At 40.9% G+C, this 22,192-nt stretch overlaps 1 protein-coding gene across 1 annotated transcript in view; it reads right to left on the bottom strand.

The window, feature by feature from the left end:
• Positions 1-6,013: 6,013 nt before the first annotated feature.
• The window catches only part of LOC135932781 (uncharacterized), a 30,063-nt gene continuing 13,884 nt past the window's right edge, over positions 6,014-22,192 (bottom strand). The window contains exons 9-12 of the mRNA XM_065470423.1: positions 10,927-10,944; positions 10,744-10,761; positions 9,402-9,496; positions 6,014-6,659 (exon numbers count right to left, since the gene is read on the bottom strand). Of these exons, the coding sequence (XP_065326495.1) occupies positions 6,579-6,659; positions 9,402-9,496; positions 10,744-10,761; positions 10,927-10,944 (212 nt within the window). The 3' untranslated portion in view covers positions 6,014-6,578. The remainder of the gene's footprint in view (positions 6,660-9,401; positions 9,497-10,743; positions 10,762-10,926; positions 10,945-22,192) is intronic.

Raw genomic sequence — 22,192 nt, 5'->3', positions numbered from 1 at the left:
GCCATGAAAATCTTATTGCCTCTCAAACTGTCATACATGGTCCGACCTGGACCAAAGAGCACACATATGATAAGGCTCCACCCCTGAACAGATTTCAACTGCCATATTTGACATGAGGGACAGCGCCACCTAGTGGGAACAGGAAATGTCATGTTTCACACTTTGGTGTACAGTATTGTTATGGGTGACATCTGAAGCCTGAAATTTCTCCAGGAAAGCCTTAAGGAGTTGGTCTTGGTTTACAGTGAAAACTGTGAGTTTTCGCGAAAGGGTGTGACCCCAGCAGCATGGCGAACATTGATGTCTTGCCATGAAGAAACAAATTAGTATAACTCAATGAAATCCAATCTGATCAGAACCAGACTTTACAGGGATGATGTCAGACCCGCCCTGAACAGATTGATGTGCCCATTGTCAAGAACACATAGAGCGCCACCTAGTGGCAACAGGAAATGTCATGTCTTTCATTTTGTTGTACTGATTTTCACAGGTTCATCGTGGCCACCTGAAAAGTGGTGAATATCACCATCAGCCCCTCTTGATGCTTCAGTGAGAAAATTGTGACTTTAAACTGAACGGCGCACCCTGGTGGCAACGCTGTTCACCATGACCATTGAAGTGGCTTTTGAGAGGCTTGGAAAGTTTGAAAAGTCTTCAAATTTGGCGCACACCTCCAATGTGATGAGCGCTTTCTTGTTATTTTACCATTTTCATTGAATAGCCCAAAATGGCTCCACTGCGCCCCCTACAAAATTTCAAAACAACAGCCCCTGCTCTGTGTTTAATGTATGAGTCTGAAACCTGGTAAGCTTATGGAAGATATCAAGATGTACAAAAAAGTCTCTTGGAGCAATATCACAAATCCAACAGGAAGTCAGCCATTTTGAAATTAATGTGTAATTTTGGCGACAATTTTCCTTCTTTTCATTGACCGTTCTTTGACAAACTCCTCCAAGGGATTTCATCATATTGACCCAATCTCCAGTGTGTAGAATCTAAAGACCTTTGTGATGTTAAATTGCGAAGCTTTTTACGTTCAGGGAAACGGGGTGGTCATGGCGGCACGTGGCGTTTCAATCACTCGCCAAAAAGCAGTAATCTGCTATCACTCAAAAATACAATGTCCAATCTCGCCCAAAGGTCGCTGTTATGATGAGACTCGAGCTCGAAAATGTTTGTTATGCTATTTGTCAGTAATGGTTAGAGCGCCACCTAGTGGGATGACTATAATAATTGTTGAATGAGATGAAATTTTAGCTGGTGGTTAAATTCAAATGCATGAATTCCATCAATGTGACATCAGATCGGAAGCGCTGGTTTTAGGTGTTGGGCTTGGCTCGACGTGCTGGGGTGCGAGGGCCCTCATATCGCTGCTTGCAGCTTTAATTTGATTTGAATTGGCTATGTTGGTATAGGTAACATCTAAAACGTGCAGGATAGGGGCCCATGAGGGCCAGAATTTGACATCCCTGACTTCTAGTCAAGGTCATACATCAGGAAAGTTGTTGTTTGTGACATAAGTTTTTGCTTTATTACTTCAGGGCCAACCAGCAGAGATAAAAGAATAGAAGAGATCTCAAAATATTGAGAATTTCTTCCTTAAGAAGGCTAAAATACAACCAGAAGCAGAGAGCTTCTTTTTTCCTGTTTCAAAATCAAACACCAGTTTGTGAGAAGATTATCTTCTTTTTTTTAATAGGCAGATAAAGTTTTGCATTGGCATTGGCTAATTTGCCAACTGTATGTTAAAAATGTTCGTATTTTAATATTCAAAAATGTCTTTGCCCAAAACATATGTGCACTATATGTCAGTAAAAATACTATGCAAATATTGCTGTCCTTGAATGCCGAATAAATACTGACAACGCACTGATTGTATCTCTTGTACTTTATCAACACAGTATCTAAAAATTTTGCACTGTTGTGGTTAAAATCTCATTCTAATAAGAGTTATAAGCGTATTCGGTTATTAGGTTTATAGGGTTATTGAATTATGGTTAACGGTTGGTAGAATTCTTTTTTTTAACATTATCTGCCAATTACATCTGCCACCCTTCTCCAAATCTGTGCCCCTACCTGGCCCCCCCCAACAAAAATTTTCTAGCCTCTTTAAGCAGCTGGCCAAAGCTATAATATTTGTTTGGCAGTTTCCAAGGCCTCAAGTATGGCCAGCTTGCTGTTGTCGTGGTCCTGGGTCATTTTGACCCAGCAATTTGAGTTTCCTGTGTTTTGGTCATTTTTGTATTTTGTTTAGTCTATTTGGTTATGTTAACGATTATTCTATAATACCTGAATTGTTCTGTTCAATATTGTTTAGTAGATTTCTACTTGTATCTTTGCGCCTCTGTGTCCTCCCCTGGGTGTCTGTGTTTATACAGTGTTGTGAGTCCTTGTGTTTTGTTTCCCTCTTTGTGTTTTATTCCTTCATGTTTCCCCAGCCGATCATGTCTGCTCTCTCTCCCCCCCTCATGTTTCCACGCTCCATCTCGGCTGCCTCTCCTCCCTTATCATGTTTCCTGTTTTACTCTGATAGTCTCCCATGTGTCATGTTGTGTTTGCTATTCCTCTATCTCATTATGGCTATTTGTGTCAGCTGTGCTCTCCATGTCTTCTCAGTTCCCTCACGATCCTTCTGTGTATTTATGTTCGAAATTCCCTCATGGCTGTTTCCACGAGTGTATTATTATTAGTTTAGTTTTGTATCACCTTTCATCCAGCAAATAAAGTTGTAATTTTTTTAGTTCACGTTTCGTCTCAGTGAGTTTGTGTTTAGGTCGTTTTCCTGCCTGCACACAGCTGTTTCATGACACCTGTACTTCTTAGGCATCTCTTTCTTCATCACACCTTTCTGAAGCGCCGATAGTTGGCTAACATTCACCTTCTTAAATCACAAATTAATATGAATTATGATTAGCCGCATTTTTGGAAAGCTGAGTTCAGTTTCGCTCGCTACACACAGGACACGATTACTGTCAGATCTGCTGAATCAAGAAATAACTTTTTCAGCTCTGACAAACACACTCTATGATACCTGCAGGTGGATGGTTTTACACGTAATGTTCTAGCAACAGAATTTGCTTGTTTATTAAGCCATTTAATATTGATCTATGAATCCTTTCACTCCTCGCTGCACTGCACAGAATACTTTACTTTCCTGAGTTTTGTCCTTTGCGGTGAACCACTTTTTGTCTGCAGCTGTGGCTGGGTTTGAAGTGCACTGTGATCCCGTCCTTGGGAAAAAGTACTCCCAAGTTTCTCAGACAAACCTGCTACATAAGGAATGCCAATGTTGCTGTTATTCTGCTTCTTCCTAGTTGCTGTCTGACCTTCTTTCTGTGCATCCTCCTTTATTTGATGAAGGTTCAGTTGGGATAATCAAGTTTTGAGAGCTTTCTTGACATGTTTATGCTCCTCTTCATTCCTTTCTGGCTTAGAGAGAAAGTTTTCTGCCTGACAGCACAACGCAAAGTTGAAAACCAGCTCAGTGATTCTATTTTAGAAACACGAGCAGGAGGAAAGAGAGGAAGCACTGTGACTGCTCATCACTGCCTTTGTTACCTGCTGAAGTTCAGGGTCTGGCTGTGGGGCTGGAGTTAACATTCATTGAGTTTTATCATCACTCTGGCTTCTTCTCTAACTTTGTGTTAGCCTGCGATCTCTGCAGATCCTTTGCAAGGGGTCAAGGTTGTGTTAGCAGTATAATGTGGTTGTTTCTGCCTGGACATTTTTCACTGTACCATCGTGCTGTTGCCGTTTTGTGCAATAAAAATAACAGTAATGTCCATATTGCCACTGCTGAAAAGCTGTATCACTGCACCAATCCACAATTGTCGTCCACACAAACTAAAAGGAGCTGTTTGTTTTAGTTTTTTCTTTTTATATACGCCCGGCATTCAGAAAACTGAAGAGCCTTTGTAACAAGTAACATAAGTGTAATGTTATTACTGAATCTAGTACAGTAAGGTGTTACTTTATTGCATTACTAAAAAAAATTATTTGATTACACCCAACACTGATGAGACTGAAGTGCTAATCAGTGAAATCATGAACACAGAAAAGTAGTGTCAGATTGAGATCCACCATTTGGAAAGTGTCTGATTGGCAACAGCTTCATTTCATTTATTAACATGATATCTGGATTGCAAAAGAAAACACACACACAGACACACACACACACAATGGAACACCATTAACAACAAACAAAGCAAGACCAAATTTCCTGTCATTTAATGCATGTGACATGGAGTGTCTTTGTTAGAAGGCCGATTTCTTTTTAGTCTTTATTTTGATAAGTTTATTTGCCACATAATGCTTTGGACATGTCAGACCTGTGTTGAGAGGACTCAGAAGTACAATACAAAAGCAAAGTTTTTAAAGCCGAAAAGGTCCTTTATTTGCAAAAACCAGGCACCAAAAAGACATCTGTGAAATGAAGATCTGGAAAGAAAAATGCAAGTGCAAGGGATAGTGATACGTTGTAGGTTAATTTATATTAACGTCTCGCTGAAGCATTCTTCCACAAATACCATGAGAACACACTGATTATTTAACTCAGCAATTCAACACAGTGTTTTTTACCTGGCAAATTTATATATTTTTTCACATTATACAAAATACAGACAATACCAAAAAAAGGACTGAAGTAGACAAGCAGAGGTCACCATTAGCTTAGCTGCTCAGGCTCCTGTTAACGACATGAAATATTGCCACAATATCTTCCTTCCACAAGCAGGTCCTCCCAGTGTCCAATGCTGGTATTATAATGTATGTCAGACAACAAAGATATATATATATATATATATATATATATATAGAGAGAGAGAGAGAGAGAGAGAGAGATACATATACATATATAGATAGATGATAGATAGATACATATATATCGATAGACAGATAGATATATAGTGATAAATACACCAATACACTTCACCTTCAAAGGCACTGGTGCGAAACAGACAAAACCAGTCTAGTACAGTCAGTGAAAATGTGACATGCAGATGGTAAAACTGTGTAGATGATTCTTTTAATGTGACTGTCTTCATTTAAAGAAGTGTTTTTCACTTTTATTTCTTTCTTATTTATTTGTTGGTTTTAAATATAGCGTTTTATAAACTTTAAAAGTCTGGCCTACTTAGCATCAGTTTGGACCGTCAGTTTGCGGCTCCTGTGCTCAGATATGTTCACCAGGTCCGTTGTGCCAGTTGTGCCAACCAATGACGTTATTATCCCCTTACATTTTTTCCTTTTCCTCTTTTCAGTCATTTTTGTTCCACACCAAGGAGTATGTACGGCAATCATAGATGCTTGTCTAAACTCACATCTACACATTCAAAAAAAATACTCCCACTCAGTCTGTCACAAACACAATAAATAAACTGGTTGGCTTAAAAAAAATATATAAAAAATTAATTTATACATATACAAAAACTAAAATGTATTCCACAAATCCATCAAAAGGCAAACACTCAAAACACAGAACCATGTCTACATTCTTCCATATGTGAGGGACAGTCAAGATATTATTTTGGGTTACTTACATAAATGTGCAAGTGAAATAACGTGACACTATGAAAATGAAAAAGGGCAGAGGAGACAGTTCTTTTCACATCTGTTTGTTTTTGCGGTGATTTGTGAATATAATAAATGCATTGTGGTAGGGAATTTTCTATTTATGCTTCCATGAAACATAAACACAGTAGAAATGCATGTGTGAAGATTCTATGGTGAGAACTTCTCTAGAACAACTGTTCACAGATAAGATCACATTTTAGGGGTAAAGCTAGCACAGCTGGCTTTAATTTAGAAAAGGTAAAAAGATCAATTCTCTTACGGTGGCTTAGCTAAATGTGCATTATGCAATTAAAAAGAAAATAATATTTCAATTATTTTTAGGCACCTTTAGCTTTTCCCTTGAAACTTTATCACAATATACTTAATATATACATGGAAAAGAAAACTAGCTACCGAACTTTTTTCCAAATATGTACACATAAACAAAGAGAATTACTCCATCAGCTATATAAACATTACAACTTTTTTTTGCAGTCACACCAAATATAGTTTTCTGCACACTTCTACAACACTTTAACACACTTTATACGTTCACAGACCACATGGGTAATCTGTGTTTTTGTGTCTCAAATTATTCTTAATATGACCAAAAAGACCCAACTCTTTATTGCCTGTGTTAAAACAGACTCCCTCATCAGCAACAACATTCTTAATGTAACTAGCCCGGTGTAGTTCTTCTGGCAAGACCTTGGTCACTTAAAACCAGCACAGCAGTAAAACATTTTACATGAGGCGGAAAGTTTATTGCTTGGACGTGGTGCTGGGGTAATCCACAAAACCTTCTTGATTTGTGACTGCAGAGCAGTTACATGAATAGGCATGCTGCGGCTTGTTCGGTCTCACTCTTCTTCACATTCTTCACAAGTTTATCCTCCTTTGGGCTCAGAAGCATTCACAGACCACCTTTACTTCATCTGGAGTGTTAACAAGCTGTGTAGAGCAGATCCCCGTACCCAGATTCTGCGATGGCCAAATTTAGAAAAGATTTTCTCATCAGTCCAGAACTTCTAAAGATGTGTTCTGTGTGGGCAAGGGCTTTCAATTATGGTGGTTTCAGGTGAATTTATGATGATGGAACTTTCAGGTGTCTGTATGATAAAGAGAAAGAGAGAAGTGTTTAGTCTGTGCATTACCAAGTCAAGTGTTTGCTTGACTCGTGAAACAAACAAACTGAGACTGGACACTTGTCGATGGACAAGGGGGGTGACGGCTAAGCTGGGTTAGAACAGATCTAAACCAGACAGCTGAAAAATCAAGCCACTGTTGCAGTCCCTAATCTGCAGTTGCTCTAATCAGGTCCCTTGAGCATGTTTACAGCCTGTTGGAGAAAATGCCCAGGGTCTCTGTGGCAGAATGAATGGCTGTAATAAGCTCTTATCAGTCCCAAAGTTATAGCTGAGTAGTCCATATCTTTGGGTAAGTTTTCAAATGAAGCGTTGTAAAGCTGGCTTTACATCCTGGGCTGTGTATTTGAACTGTGATCTTTTCCAAAACCTAAGTAGTTTTGTTGCTTAGACCTCCATGTATCAGACAATACAATAGAAATAGAGGTAGTCAGTAAGTGAAAGTACATTTAAAATCCATGCGTCAAACAAAATGTCTGTGTTGAAAGTCATGTGGCCTAAATCTTTTTTTGCATCGTTGTGGAAATTTGGGGCTTTTAATGATTTCTTGGGACTGTTATAAAAGCATACATCTTTTATAACTTTACGAAAACAAGAATTTGGTGCAAAAGTTTGAATTTTGGATTTTCTCTAATCTGCACCGTGTCAGAATTATACATGCATGCTCCAACATATAGATCAACCCAACCCTATTAATATTAATGTAAATGTCCTTTAGCCCTTTGCATATCAACCAGGTGCTTTTCATAGCCAAGAACCGTCTTATGGCTGGATATTTGAACCCTCTTCTTGGCTGAACTGGTAGAGAGTCATTCGTCTCAAATTCTGTAGAATTTTAGCTTTAAATATCACACATATTTACATACTACATACTGACATTTTCAGTGGCCTTTCTTACCATCAAAATAAACCAGGATCTGTAATTTGGGACAGGTATATTAAAAAAATGTCTGCGTGCTGACAAGTTAAAAATATATTTTTTTAAAAACTGTCCCATATTTGAATAGACACTAGTAAAAAACTTGCAAAAGTCAGCTAGTGATCATTTCTGAATGGTGTATTACTGAATTTCACAATGCAAAAACATGTAGATTACTTTTCAACATAAAATTGTTAGCCACAAAAAAAAAGAAAAGAAAATGCTACTTTTGTTTAACTTTTATCACTTTTCTTTTCAGCTCCTCGCAAAAGAAACGTAACCCAGTGAACAGTGCGTTTCTTCCCAGCAGTGAGAAGTCCAGTATCGAGCACATAAACAGACCTGGATTTTTTTTTTTCTAGAGCTGTTGGAAAAGAACATTTTAGTAGCTACAACTTGATGCCTTCTGGCAAAAAAGCAAGCTTATTATTAAATCAGTCAAGGAAACCACATGTGTGAAACATTAAGTCTTTTAAAGGCACCATTTACGAAAGTAGTAGTACAGTAAAAATTACCATTAATAAAATGGAACCCTCTCCAATGTCGCTGTGAAATGTGTTACGCTAAAAAGAGAAGAAAATAATACTGTTAAAGTACAAACACTCTGACCAGAGTTTGACACAAAATGGACTCTCCACAAATGTTAAGAAATAGACAAATCACTTCTGTTGTTCTTATCACTGAAATTCATTAGCAAGTAAGACTATAATAAAGAATTAAGAATCAGTCACAAATAGCTGAGTTGAAAACATTTCAAAGTATATTAAGAATTATATTAAAAAAGAGACAATGTCCTAAGTAAACACGAGCTGTTACACTGTGGTTGGAAGGTTTGTCACTGAAATCTGAGTTTTTTTGCACCTTTTGTTCCCATTATCTGCATTTGTCATTCAAAATCTAGTTTAAACTTCATTCCATCTAGCACAGGTATATGATGTGATATTCAGATCCCCCCCCCCCCTTATAATAGAGGAGACATGCATGAGCCCACCCCTCTCACTTCATGCTATCAAATAACTGCAACTTTAATTGGATCCTAATTCTCCGAGCTTCAGTCACAGTGAGTTAGCATCCACAGTCTACAAAAATATCTGTACCACTGTCATTGTCTCTTCTTCTGTTCTTTGGAATCAGAATCAAAAAATGAGACAAAAGCCAAAGTCAAAGTTAATTTCCTCATCAAAGTGACAAATTTGTGCTATTACTTAAAGTTTAACACATACTCTGTCATACTCATGTTCTCACAGAAATTATACAGGAATTGATCTTCTGATTCTGATGATTAACAATATGTCTGGGTACATGCTGCTATACCCTTGTATTCTTTAAGCCACAGGTATCACACACATGGAGAAGTTTCAGATTTCTGACGTTTCACTGTATTGTCATAGCTTTTCACAGTTTTTTATACTGATAAAGACCTTGCTATCATAATACACAAAACAAAGTAATTAAATAACAACCATTAAAAAAAACATCAAATTTCCTCCTTTTCAGTATTACTGTAAATTTCAATTCCACAAAGGAAGACAGGTTATTTGAAAAACAGGAATTTTTTGTGAATTTATGGGAATTACTCTCCTTTTTTCTGTAATTTTACACATTTATTTATCCATGCTGGAAGATTTCTTTCATGTACTACAGCAACATTTGTTTATGATTTAGAAAAACTGAGAGAATACTGTTGAAACTGCACTACCTTTCTATATTAAATATGGATTAAATGTGTAGTTGAACTTCCTTACATCACTGCTTTAAGCAACAATTACATCTGAGTTCCCACTCACCTCGTTACTCCTTTGAAGTCTCTGCGTGTACATGTAAAAAGCCACCGCCCAAAGGAAGTTGGTGAAGATAAGGACACCTATTATAATCTGTAAGTCTGTTTAAGAAGAGATTGAATATCTATTATGTTCAAAATAACAGTCCCTTGATAACACATATTTATGCATGAATACAAATTGTTGGGCTATTAAGAAACTTGTGCTCTAACAGAAAAGGCTCCAAAAAGGGCCCAGAAAACTTTTTATATTTAACTATACTATATCTATATTTAATAGATATAGTACACACTGTACAGTTGTGCTTTTTTAAAGCTTTAAAATATGGTGCAAAATGTCCAAAAGTTGATTCTGTTCATCTGGACGTAGCGTTTGTGGGAGAAACGTTTCGTCACTTATCCAAGTGACTTCTTCAGTCTCAGCTGACTGCAGGTTTCCCCAATCTTATAAACAGTACATTTGCATAATGACTGAAACCAGCCCAGTGAAGGAACAATGGGCTGGGAGGTCAGTTCCTTAATCTTAATTATGCAAATTCTCATGACCATTGATCAACAACGACTGATCAATGGCCATGAGTACCATTCACAGAGAGTTGGGGAATGGCTGCAATCACAACATTGTAAGATGGTGAAAGATGTACCCTTAGGCCCCCTCCTTGATTCAGAGATGGTCTTTCCCTTTTCACGTAAATGGCCTCCTTGACTCCGCGCTCAAATCAGCGTTCCTCCTTGTCCAGGATGTGTACATCCTCATTATTGAAAGAGTGTCCACTGGCCTGTAGGTGTAAATAGACTGCAGAGTCCTGGCCTGACGAGGTAGCTCTTCTGTGTTGTGCCATCCGCTTTGCCAGAGGTTGTTTGGTTTCCCAGATGTATAAATCCTGGCAATCCTCCTGGCACTTAACAGCGTACACTATGTTACTCTGTTTGTGTCGGGGGACCCGATCCTTGGGGTGGACCAATTTTTGGCGCAGCATATTTTGGGGTTTAAAAGCCACAGAGACCCGGTGTTTAGAAAACTGCTCCGATACTCCTGACATGTACGAGATCACTACAGGTTTTCGCTTAGGCAGGACGCTACGTCCAGATGAACAGAATAAACTTTTGGTGATTTACTTACCTGGATGATTGAGCATGCATCAAGTGCAAAATTCTGTAATTAGTTTTATTATTTAAAAACTTATTTTTAGTTTAAGAATTTGAATTTTTTTTTTCAAACATTGGGGCATGGCTTGGGCCCTTTTTGAATTCACCAGTTTCATTAAAGCATGTTTGGTACTACAACAAAATTGTCCATATACATTTTACTGAAGTAAGAAAAAAGTTTATGAATAAAACAAGCTTACTTCTCACTTTTTCGGAATCTATGGAAGAAAGGAAAGACTGTATGAGAACAATGCAATTGAACACATTACATCAGAGCAAAAACAAACAAAAAGTCAGGAAAAACTATACTAGTAATATAGTATAACTATAAGCTACATTCTTTGTTTATTTCAGTATCAAAAGTATTTTTTAAAAAAACTTACTTGTGCCCTTGAATTGATCTGTGGAAGAAAGGAAAGACTGTATAAGTACAATAGCAAAAAACCCTTTTTAGTCTGAGTACAGCATCAAGACAGTTAAACTTGTGGGACATTGTTGTGGTCAGGAAAGTAGCAGAGGAGGTTGTTAGTCATTTTCAGCTGCTTTGGAGTTAATGAAATCAACAATGCACTAGAGGGGCAACAATGAGACAACCCCCAAAATGGAATGGTTTTACAGCTGGAAGATACTGACATTTTTCCCTCCTTATCTTTTCTGACTGTTTTTCGCTAGTTTTGCATTTGGCTAGGACCAGTGTCATTACTGGTAGCGTGATGGGATGCCTGAACCCTACAGAGGTCACACAGATAGTCCAGAAGGTTTACTGTCTCTACCAGCACAGTTTCAAGAGCATAGAGGAGATTCTAGGACAGGTAGTCACTCTGAGAGAGCTTGACAGGATTTTGGAAGGTCCTTAACCAATCAGTGTGACCGGTATCTACTCCTTTGTGCAAGGAGGAACAAGATGATCACTGCCAGGCTACAAAATGATCTCGAGCAGGCCACTGGTGTGAATGTCTCTGACCAAACAATCAGAAACAGACTTCATGGTCTGAGGGCCTGAATTTGCCATATTATACCAGAACTGGCAGGTTCACCACTGGCACCCTGTATTTTTCACCAATGAGAGCAGGTTTTAGGGTCTTGTTCACAAGTGAGTGGAGAGGAAACTGAGAGATTGACAAACGCATTGGGGTGGTGTCCACAGTGATGCAGACGCTGTACCAGTCTGTCATGGTGAGAGACAACAGAGAGCTGAGCACAAAAACGAAGCTGTCAATTTACCCGCCAATCTACGTTCCCACCCTCACCTCCAGTCACGAGCTCTGGGTAGTGACCGTAAGAACTAAACTGCAGATACAAGTGGCAGAAATGGCCTTTCTCTGGAGGGTGGCTGGCCACTCAGTGTAGAGCCACTATTCCTCCATGTCGAAAGGAGCCAGTAGAGATGGTTTGGGTATCTGATTAGGATGCCTCCTGGGTGCCTCCTGGGTGAGGTATTCCAGGCATGTCCCACTGGAAGTAGGCCCCGGGGCAGACCCAGGACACACTGCAGAGATTATTTCTCTTGGTGGCCTGGTAACACCTCTGTGTTCCCTGGATAAAACGGAGGAGGTGACTGTGGAGAGGGATGTCTGGGGCTCTCTCCATAGGCTGTTGTCCCTGTGACTGGCACCTACACTGGTGCAGTGGGCCTGGGTTCTTCCTGATGCAAAACAATACCTGCCTTTGTCAGGTATGTTACTGTATACTCCTTAGTACCATTTTGAGGTGCTGAAATGAAATTTCAGCAAAATGGACTGCTGTATCATATTTTACTTTGATTTTCAGGCCTACTTTGAATTCAGCTCTCTGTAAGTTGTTAATTTTTTGTGTGGCATCCATTCATTCCTGACACATTATTCAGTTCTTGTCAGTATAAATTTCCAACAAAAATTTTCCCCTTTGTGATCTTAAGGAAAAAATCATATATTGCTAAAGTTTTTTCAGCAGTGTATGATAGTCAGAATTTTTAGTTGTTGTTGTTTTTAAACTTTGAGACATTCTAACAGTCAAGAAAGACAACACAATAGATTGGTGCAGCATAGAGTTTTGCATAGCAGATTTCTGGTGCTGCCAGGGGCAGTGTGAACAAAAAAAAGTGCAACAAAGTGCTTTTAACTCGCATTCATTGCAATGGCCAAGAGCATAAGGTATGAAACTGCTGGTCTTTCAAATTAAAGAGACTTTCCAATAAAAGTAATTTCATTAGCAAAATTCTGGAAAATATTTTTTTATAATGAAGAACAAAGCATTATGGGTATCCTAACTAGTAGTGCGATATCTTTTCACAAAAGTAAAAATGCAGGCTCATGCATCTATGAGTTATTGGTGGGGACAACAATAGATCCATATATGTTTTCTCACAATTTAAGCATTATTGCACTATTTCAAGAGGGAGACTCAGTGGAGGTAAAGTGAGTGGAGAAAACATGTTGGTTAGACTCAAAGTTTTTATTATAATTACCCTTACCAGGACATTAGCTATACATGCTATGTAATTCTATTTACTGGATGGGTGGGTGATTCAGCTGCAGCTGAATACGTTGTCAGAATGATCATTAATCACTGACGTAACTTACCATCCTTCTGTTGTAAATTCAATGGGGATGATAGAGTTGTTATTGAAACTGCTGCTGATACTTGTGGTTTTTTTGTTGTTGCTTCTGTGGTTGTTGCTGTTGTTGCAAAAGGTCTTGATGTTGTCTCTTTTTTGTTGTTGTTTCTGTGGTTGTTGTTGTTGTAGAAGGTGTCGATGTTGTCTTTTTTTGTTGTTGCAGGTCTCGATGTTGTCTTTTTTTTGTTGCTTCTGTGGTTGTTGCTGTTGCTGCAGAAGGTCTCGATGTTGTCCTATTTTTGTTGCAGAAAGTCTCGATGTTGTCTTTTTTTTGTTGCAGAAGGTCTCGATGTTGTCTTATTTGGTTTTTTTTGTGGTTGTTGTTGTAGAAGGTCTCGATGTTGTCCTTTTTTTTGTTGCTTCTGTGGTTGTTATTGTTGCTGCAGAAAGTCTCGATGTTGTCTTTTTTTTGTTGCTTCTGTGGTTGTTGTTGTTGCTGCAGAAGGAATCGATGTTGTCTTTTTTTTGTTGCTTCTGCAGCAACAGCGATAAACACAGAAAGTCTTGATGTTGTCTTTTTTTTGTTGCTTCTGTGGTTGTTGTTGTTGCTGCAGAAGGTCTCAATGTTGTCTTTTTTTTGTTGCTTCTGCAGCAACAGCGATAAACACAGAAAGTCTTGATGTTGTCTTTTTTTTTGTTGCTTCTGTGGTTGGTGTTGTTGTTGCAGAAGGTCTCGATGTTGTCTTATTTGTTGTTGCTGTGGTTGGTGTTGTTGTTGCAGAAGGTCTCGATGTTGTCTTATTTGTTGCTTTTGTGGTTGCTGTTGCTGCAGAAGGTCTCGATGTTGTCTTTTTTTTGTTGCTTCTGTGGTTGTTGTTGTTGCTGCAGAAGGTCTCGATGTTGTCTTTTTTTTGTTGCTTCTGCAGCAACAGCGATAAACACAGAAAGTCTTGATGTTGTATTTTTTTTTGTTGCTGTGGTTGGTGTTGTTGTTGCAGAAGGTTTCGATGTTGTCTTATTTGTTGTTGCTTCTGTGGTTGGTGTTGTTGTTGCAGAAGGTCTCGATGTTGTCTTATTTGTTGCTTCTGTGGTTGTTGTTGCTTCAGAAGGTCTCGATGTTGTCTTTTTTTGTTGCTTCTGTGGTTGTTGTTGTTGCTGCAGAAAGTCTTGATGTTGTCTTTTTTTTGTTGCTTTTGTGGTTGTTGCTGTTGCTGCAGAAGGTCTCGAAGTTGTCTTTTTTTTTGTTGCTTCTGCAGCAACAGCGATAAACACAGAAAGTCTTGATGTTGTCTTTTTTTTTGTTGCTGTGGTTGGTGTTGTTGTTGCAGAAGGTCTCGATGTTGTCTTATTTGTTGTTGCTGTGGTTGGTGTTGTTGTTGCAGAAGGTCTCGATGTTGTCTTATTTGTTGCTTCTGTGGTTGTTGTTGTTGCTTCAAAAGGTCTTGATGTTGTCTTTTTTTGTTGCTTCTGTGGTTGTTGTTGTTGCTGCAGAAGGTCTCGATGTTGTCTTTTTTTTTGTTGCTTCTGTGATTTTCACTGTTGCTGCAGAAGGAATCGATGTTGTCTTTTTTTTTGTTGCTTCTGTGATTTTCACTGTTGCTGCAGAAGGTCTCGATGTTGTCTTTTTTTTTGTTGCTTCTGCAGCAACAGCGATAAACACAGAAAGTCTTGATGTTGTCTTTTTTTTGTTGCTGTGGTTGGTGTTGTTGTTGCAGAAGGTCTCGATGTTGTCTTATTTGTTGCTTCTGTGGTTGTTGTTGTTGCTTCAGAAGGTCTCGATGTTGTCTTTTTTTGTTGCTTCTGTGGTTGTTGTTGTTGCTGCAGAAAGTCTTGATGTTGTCTTTTTTTTGTTGCTTTTGTGGTTGTTGCTGTTGCTGCAGAAGGTCTCGATGTTGTCTTATTTGTTGTTGCTGTGGTTGGTGTTGTTGTTGCAGAAGGTCTCGATGTTGTCTTATTTGTTGCTTCTGTGGTTGTTGTTGTTGCTTCAGAAGGTCTCGATGTTGTCTTTTTTTTTGTTGCTTCTGTGGTTGTTGTTGTTGCTGCAGAAAGTCTTGATGTTGTCTTTTTTTGTTGCTTTTGTGGTTGTTGTTGTTGCTGCAGAAGGTCTCAATGTTGTCTTTTCTTTTGTTGCTTCTGTGATTTTCGCTGTTGCTGCAGAAGGTCTCGATGTTGGCTTTTTTTGTTGCTTCTGCAGCAACAGCGATAAACACAGAAAGTCTTGATGTTGTCTTTTTTGTTGTTGCTTCTGCAGTAACAGCGATAAACACAGAAGGTCGCGATGTTGTCTTTTTTTTGTTGCTTCTGTGGTTGTTGTTGTTGTTGTAGAAGGTCTCGATGTTGTCTTTTTTTTTTGTTGCTTCTGTGGTTGTTGTTGTAGAAGGTCTCGATGTTGTCTTATTTGTTGTTGCTTCTGTGGTTGGTGTTGTTGTTGTAGAAGGTCTCGATGTTGTCTTATTTGTTGTTGCTTCTGTGGTTGGTGTTGTTGTTGTAGGTCTTGATGTTGTATTATTTGTTGTTGCTGTGCTTGGTGTTGTTGCTGCAGAAGGTCTCGATGTTGTCTTATTTGTTGTTGCTGTGGTTGGTGGTGTTGTTGCAGAAGGTCTCGATGTTGTCTTTTTTTTGTTGCTTCTGTGGTTGGTGTTGTTGCTGCAGAAGGTCTCAATGTTGTCTTTTCTTTTGTTGCTTCTGTGATTTTCGCTGTTGCTGCAGAAGGAATCGATGTTGTCTTATTTGTTGTTGCTGTGGTTGGTGGTGTTGTTGCAGAAGGTCTCGATGTTGTCTTATTTGTTGTTGCTGTGGTTGGTGTTGTTGTTGCAGAAGGTCTCGATGTTGTCTTTTTTTTGTTGCTTCTGTGGTTGTTGTTGTTGCTGCAGAAGGTCTCGATGTTGTCTTTTTTTTGTTGCTTCTGTGGTTGTTGTTGTTGCTGCAGAAGGTCTCGATGTTGTCTTTTTTTTGTTGCTTCTGTGGTTGTTGTTGCTGCAGAAGGTCTCGATGTTGTCTTTTCTTTTGTTGCTTCTGTGATTTTCGCTGTTGCTGCAGAAGGTCTCGATGTTGTCTTATTTGTTGTTTTTTGTGGTTGTTGTTGTTGTTGTTGTAGAAGGTCTCGATGTTGTCTTTTTTATTGTTGCTTCTGCAGCAACAGCGATAAACACAGAAAGTCTTGATGTTGTCTTTTTTTTTGTTGCTTCTGCAGCAACAGCGATAAACACAGAAGGTCTTGATGTTGTCTTTTTTTTTGTTGCTTCTGCAGCAACAGCGATAAACACAGAAAGTCTTGATGTTGTCTTTTGTTTTGTTGCTTTTGCAGCAACAGCGATAAACACAGAAGGTCTCGATGTTGTCTTTTTTTTTGTTGCTCCTGTGGTTGTTGTTGTTGTAGAAGGTCTCGATGTTGTCTTATTTGTTGTTGCTGTGCTTGGTGTTGTTGCTGCAGAAGGTCTCGATGTTGTCTTATTTGTTGTTGCTGTGGTTGGTGTTGTTGTTGCAGAAGGTCTCGATGTTGTCTTATTTGTTGTTGCTGTAGTTGGTGTTGTTGTTGCAGAAGGTCTCGATGTTGTCTTATTTGTTGTTGCTTCTGTGGTTGTTGTTGTTGCAGAAGGTGTCGATGTTGTCTTATTTGTTGTTGCTGTGGTTGGTGTTGTAGTAGTACAAGCTGTTGATGTTGTCGTTTTTGCTGCTGATGTTGGCGGAGGTGGATTGAGTAAACATAAAGGTGGTTTAATAAATGTAATTACAGGGATTTTAAAGGTACAGAAAACTTAAGTATTTAGAGTTTTTCATGCGTTAATTATGTTAGCGGTCATAAAAATAAATTTTTGGGAAAATTCCAGACTGTTTCCAAATTAATTATTAAAATTCTAAATCACAGGGTAATTTAACAGGTTGGTGTGAGAACTTCAGAAACGGCTGACCTCCTGAGATTTTCCTGTATACCCGTCTGTAGGGACCACACAGAGGACCTTTCTGTGAAGGGCTGCACACTGACCAGTACATTTAAAACATGACACTGTTTTGCAAATGACTATTCTGCACTTGTAAAGACCAGAGTCTTGACTTAAAAAACTAGAATTTTCTGTAACAAAATGTTTATTTAGCTATTTGACAACAGTTTGGTGTTCTCTAGTGCAACACAAAGAAAAGCTTACTTGCAAAATATTGAAATGTGTCAAAATGTTAATCTTAACAGATAATACTTAGTAAATGTGATCAAATGTATTTTGTATTCTTAAAGTTTCTTTAAAGTCAGGATTTTTACACAAAAACAAAAACAAAACAAAAAACAAACAAAAAACCTTGGAGGTTTCTTTAAACATTTTTTCTTGAATATACCTCCATTGGATGGAGTCTGACTGCTTTTAATCTCATTTTTGGGCAAAGAATAGAAAGACAGCCCCACCTGCCAAGCATTGAAAAAAATGTCATTTTTTTCCACACTGTAAAATCTAATATTGTGTTTAATTAAAAATATTAAGTAGGCTGAACTCAATTTTTATCAATTTGTTATTAGAACTCAATTTAAGTAAGTTACCAGTATTTTTTATGCAAAAACGCTGATCAACTCAATTTATTTGAGTTGTCTTAACTTAGAAAAACTAAGTAAGCTGGAAATTTTGTTTCTCAGTGTGGAAGGATGAAAGATGTGTTTTGAAAATGCCGCGTCACTACCGTCCTCCTCCCTAGCACGGATCAGTCCGCATGTTCATGGTGCTGTGGAGGTAAGCACAGACGACACGAGAGCTCTCGATTAACACTCCTCGTTTATTCTCATCACCACACAACTGAATACTTTTCCCTCCAAAACACAGCAACAACACTTCCTGAGAAGTGGGTGTGAGTGGAGCCCTCCAGTGGTCCACCACACATGCCCCCCCCCCCCCGAACACCCAGTAGGGTCATCCCCTAGTCCAGAACCCTTGCTTTAACCCTTTAAGACCTACCATAGAATCAAGTCCGCCAGAGCTTATATTATATTTTTACATGCTGTAGTGCCATTTTTGGGAGCATTTCAAGTTGATATACATCAATACAACCATTATAGCCCAAATTTTAATAATATGTATGCATTAAGTGCATAGTAAGTACATAAATTGCAAAAAAGTTCAATAAACTACAAAAAATTTGAAAATCGTTTTTGTTTTTTTAACATATATTTCTAGTTAGAGAAATTTAAGAGGCTTATCCCTCAAAACTGTAAATACAAAAAAGTTGCACAAACTAGTTTCCCACCACAGGAAATTTATTTTAAGTGTCTTCATAGTTTTATTTTTGAAATACACCAATTTACATATACTGCAGGAAAAACGAAAATAAATATTATAATGCAAATTTGCAAAAAAGCAGCATATGCATCAAAATAAAGTATTTCCAGCAGTGCAATATGAGTCCTAAGCATCCCAGAAACGACACAGAAAGTCATAAAGTCAAACATAACTTTTAAAAACACCAGTATAGGCTCATGAGGCCCTGGTGGTAAAAAACTACATTTCCGCAAAATGACGTCACTTCCGGTTCCGGGCAGGTCATGGCGGACATGCGAGAGTTCACGCTGATGGACGTAGGAAGTGTTACGAACAGCTGATCGGATCGGCAAAGCATGTTTCTGGAATATTATGTTTTTGTTGCTGCAAGCGCTTTTTATGCAGTTTTTGCAAAGCTATATGTGGAAGGAAACTGTGACCTAGGACAAGCTGATGGCATAAGATGTAAGTACAACTCCTCCGGTTTCATATGCAAAAAAAAATATCGCGCTAGCTTACGTGGTTGCAGTGCTACAGGGATTTAAAAATAGTTACGCAAAATGGAGCGTGTCCGCTCCGACCGGCTTTAATCGTTAATCAAACGTCCAGAACGGCTGAACCGGGGAGGTGGGGAGCTGGCTGAGGGGAAACAAGCCTGAGGACCAGGCTGGCATGAGCGGTCAGGAAAAGCTGAAGATAGCTCGGGTACCGCCAGGTGGGGGGCGCTCCCAGAGGAAGAAGCAGGGTTGTCCAGTCCAGTGGAAGGCGGGCGGCCATGGCGGGGGGCCTGAGCCGGCACCACCTGATCATCCAGAAGCACATGTGCCGGTTTAAGTCTGTCAATAGAAACAGCCTCCTGCCGACCCCCAAAGTCCAAAAGGAAATGCTTCCGGCCTGGTTGAATAACCCTAAAGGGGCCATCATACAGTGGACGCAGCGGAGGCCTATGAGCGTCATGCCTGACGAAAACAAACTGCGAAGAGTCCAACGACCTCGGAACAAAGGTGTCGGGCAGACAATGGTGCACTGGGCCAGGAAGAGAAAACGAGTCTCTTGGGGGACGGAGAGACAGCACAGAGGGAGCGAAGCACGGGGGTGGGCTCTCGGGCAAGAATTCCCCGGGAACCCGGAGGGGCTGACCGAGGACAAGTTCAGCCGGGGAAACCCCAAGGTCTTCTTTAACCGCGTAGCGCAACCCCAGTAAAACCCATGGAAGGCGGTCAACCCAGTTGCCATCTGTGAGAGAAGCACGGAATGCGGCCTTAAGCGACCGGTGGAAACGCTCACACATCCCGTTGGCCTGCGGGTGGTACGCAGTGGCTCGGTGGACCTTGACCTTGACCCCCAGACCGTCAGCCATGGCAGACCAAAGCTCGGAAACGAACTGGGGGCCCCTGTCTGAGGTGATGTCAGCGGGGGGACCAAAACGCGAAACCCACGTTGACAAAAATGCCCTGGCCACTGCTGCTGCTGTAGTGGACGCCAGAGGCACTGCCTCGGGCCAGCGGGTTGTACGGTCCACTACAGTCAAAAGGTGCGTGAAACCTTGTGACTGCGGCAGAGGACCAACCAGATCCACATGCACATGATCAAAACGCCTCCCTGGAACGCGGAAGGATTCGAGGGGCGCCTGTGTGTGCCTATGGATCTTAGCGTGTTGGCATGGAATGCACGCCGCTGCCCAGTCTTTCACCGATTTACGAAGGCCTGGCCAAACGAACCTAGAGCTGACCAGCTTGACCGAGGCCCGGACGCCTGGATGAGAGAGGGCGTGTACGGAGTCGAAAATGCGGCGACGCCACAAAAGGGGAACTACAGGGCGTGGACGGCCGGTGGAAACATCACAAAGCAGGCTAGGCCCGCCATTCCACACGGGTCTGTCCTCCAGTACAAGGCCCGTTTGGCTCTTCTGGGAGCCGGAGTCGACCAGGAAACGTCTCCCGGAGCGCGAGTCTTCTATGAAGAGCAGTTTTTCTTTGTCGCCAGCGGTCGCGGCCGCTGCCAGGGTCGGAAAAGCGCAAGGCAGCAGGCAGCGGCGCGCTCCGGGGCCAAAACACTGATGGTAGAAACAGAGGTCCCGTCCGCGATGTCGCTGTGCCGCGATCTTTGCCATCAGCGAAGGATCGGATACGTCGGGGCAGGTCAGCGGGGAAGTCGAAGGCGCCGCCGGCGAGGCTGGAACTAGGTTGTGATCGTGGAAAGCGCGGGTAGCCAAGAGAATACGATCTGCTTCCTCAGCCAGGGAGCGATAATCCTTCGTGCCCAGAAGCGGAGAGTTGGCGAGGCCGGCTCTCACGGCCGCCGGCAGCTGTCGGAGGAAGATGTGGGCGAAGAGGAATCCCCCGTCGTCCGGTCCGAGAACGGATAGCATGTGCTCCATCAGTTCAAGAGCTGTACCGCCACCCAGGCCTGAGAGGGAGAGGAGCTTCTCGGCTCGCTCTGCGTCGGAGAGGGCATAGCGCCGAAGAAGCAGCTCCTTAAGGGCGGCGTACTTCCCTCGGGTGGGTGGGTCCCGGAGGAGAGTCAACGCACGACGGGTGGCTAGCGGGTTGAGAGAGGCCACCACATGGTGATATTTCATGTCGTCAGCCGAGATGCCACGAAGGGCGAACTGAGCCTCCATGTGCACGAACCACGACGGGGGATCGTGAAGCCAAAAGTCCGGCAGCTCAAGCGCCACAGCAAACGCAGCTGCAGCCGGAGGCAGAGGGCTGGCGGCTGCTGATGCATCCAGGGCAGAGTCGGTGCCACCATCGGACTGCAGCATGTTCGAGTCAGGGGTCACCAATGTGGAGGTAAACACAGACGACACGAGAGCTCTCGGTTAACACTCCTCGTTTATTCTCATCACCACACAACTGAATACTTTTCCCTCCAAAACACAGCAACAACACTTCATGAGAACTGGGTGTGAGTGGAGCCCTCCAGTGGTCCACCACAGTGCCAGCATTTTTTTCTGGAATATGTTGAGCAAACCCGGAGAAGCTTCAGCTCAAGATATTATTGTTGTCATTGCTGTGGATCTTTACCTGATACGCTGACTTGGTGAGTAAATGTTTACTTTCATTCAAACTGATTTTGTGGCTTCTCTTAGTTTAGCACCAGGTTTATAATCTTGCTAGCTAGTTAGTGTTAGCCTAGCGTTGCTGCTGCCACTGGGCTCATGTTACTTAAAAATTAACACCACAGCCTTAAAAACCCTATATAAAAATATGTCTGTGAAATTTTCTGTTGATTGTTTGAAATAAAAAAGTGAGATAAGAGCCCAGAAAAAATTTTTCGGGAGGTGCAGCCATTAGGGGTGGGGTGTGGGGGGTATTTTCAATTCATAGCCATAACTAACGAACTATATATAGCATGTTTAACCTGAGTAGCAAAAGACCGCAGGGGGGTTGAAAATGATACGCCAGGAGTTAGCTGTGCTCGCCAGCTCTATCGAGCCTTGACCTCCCGGTCAGCAATCGCGCTGGTGGATAACAGAGCTCTCCGAAAATGTCGAAGCACTTTTGCAAATATGTGATATTTTGATAAATTAAGTAGATATTTGAGCATTACACAGCTACATTCTTGCCCGAAAATATCTTAAAAGTTTATTTTGTGACCCAGAAATGGTAATCTGGGGAAAAGGAGGATCGCATTTGTCGGCCGCAGTTGTCGGAGCCTATGTATGCTTACTTGTGTGTACTTGTGGTCTCGTGGACTTGTGATACGTCAGAGACCAAGTACTGTTCCAATTCAAAGTACACATGAAGCCAAGAACTCGAAAAATTCCGGGATGTGTTTTTGCTCCTCCGGTTTTATCGAGCATGTATCGGTGGTGACTTGTGTGGACTTCAAGGTACTTGGTACAGCTAAATATCCCAGAATGCATTTCGT

Source organism: Pelmatolapia mariae, linkage group LG4 (genome assembly GCF_036321145.2).
Source record: "Pelmatolapia mariae isolate MD_Pm_ZW linkage group LG4, Pm_UMD_F_2, whole genome shotgun sequence".
In the NCBI taxonomy this organism is placed as follows: Eukaryota; Metazoa; Chordata; class Actinopteri; order Cichliformes; family Cichlidae; genus Pelmatolapia; species Pelmatolapia mariae.
Note: the sequence above shows the minus strand (reverse complement) of the source record. Positions and strands in the feature narration are given on the sequence as shown.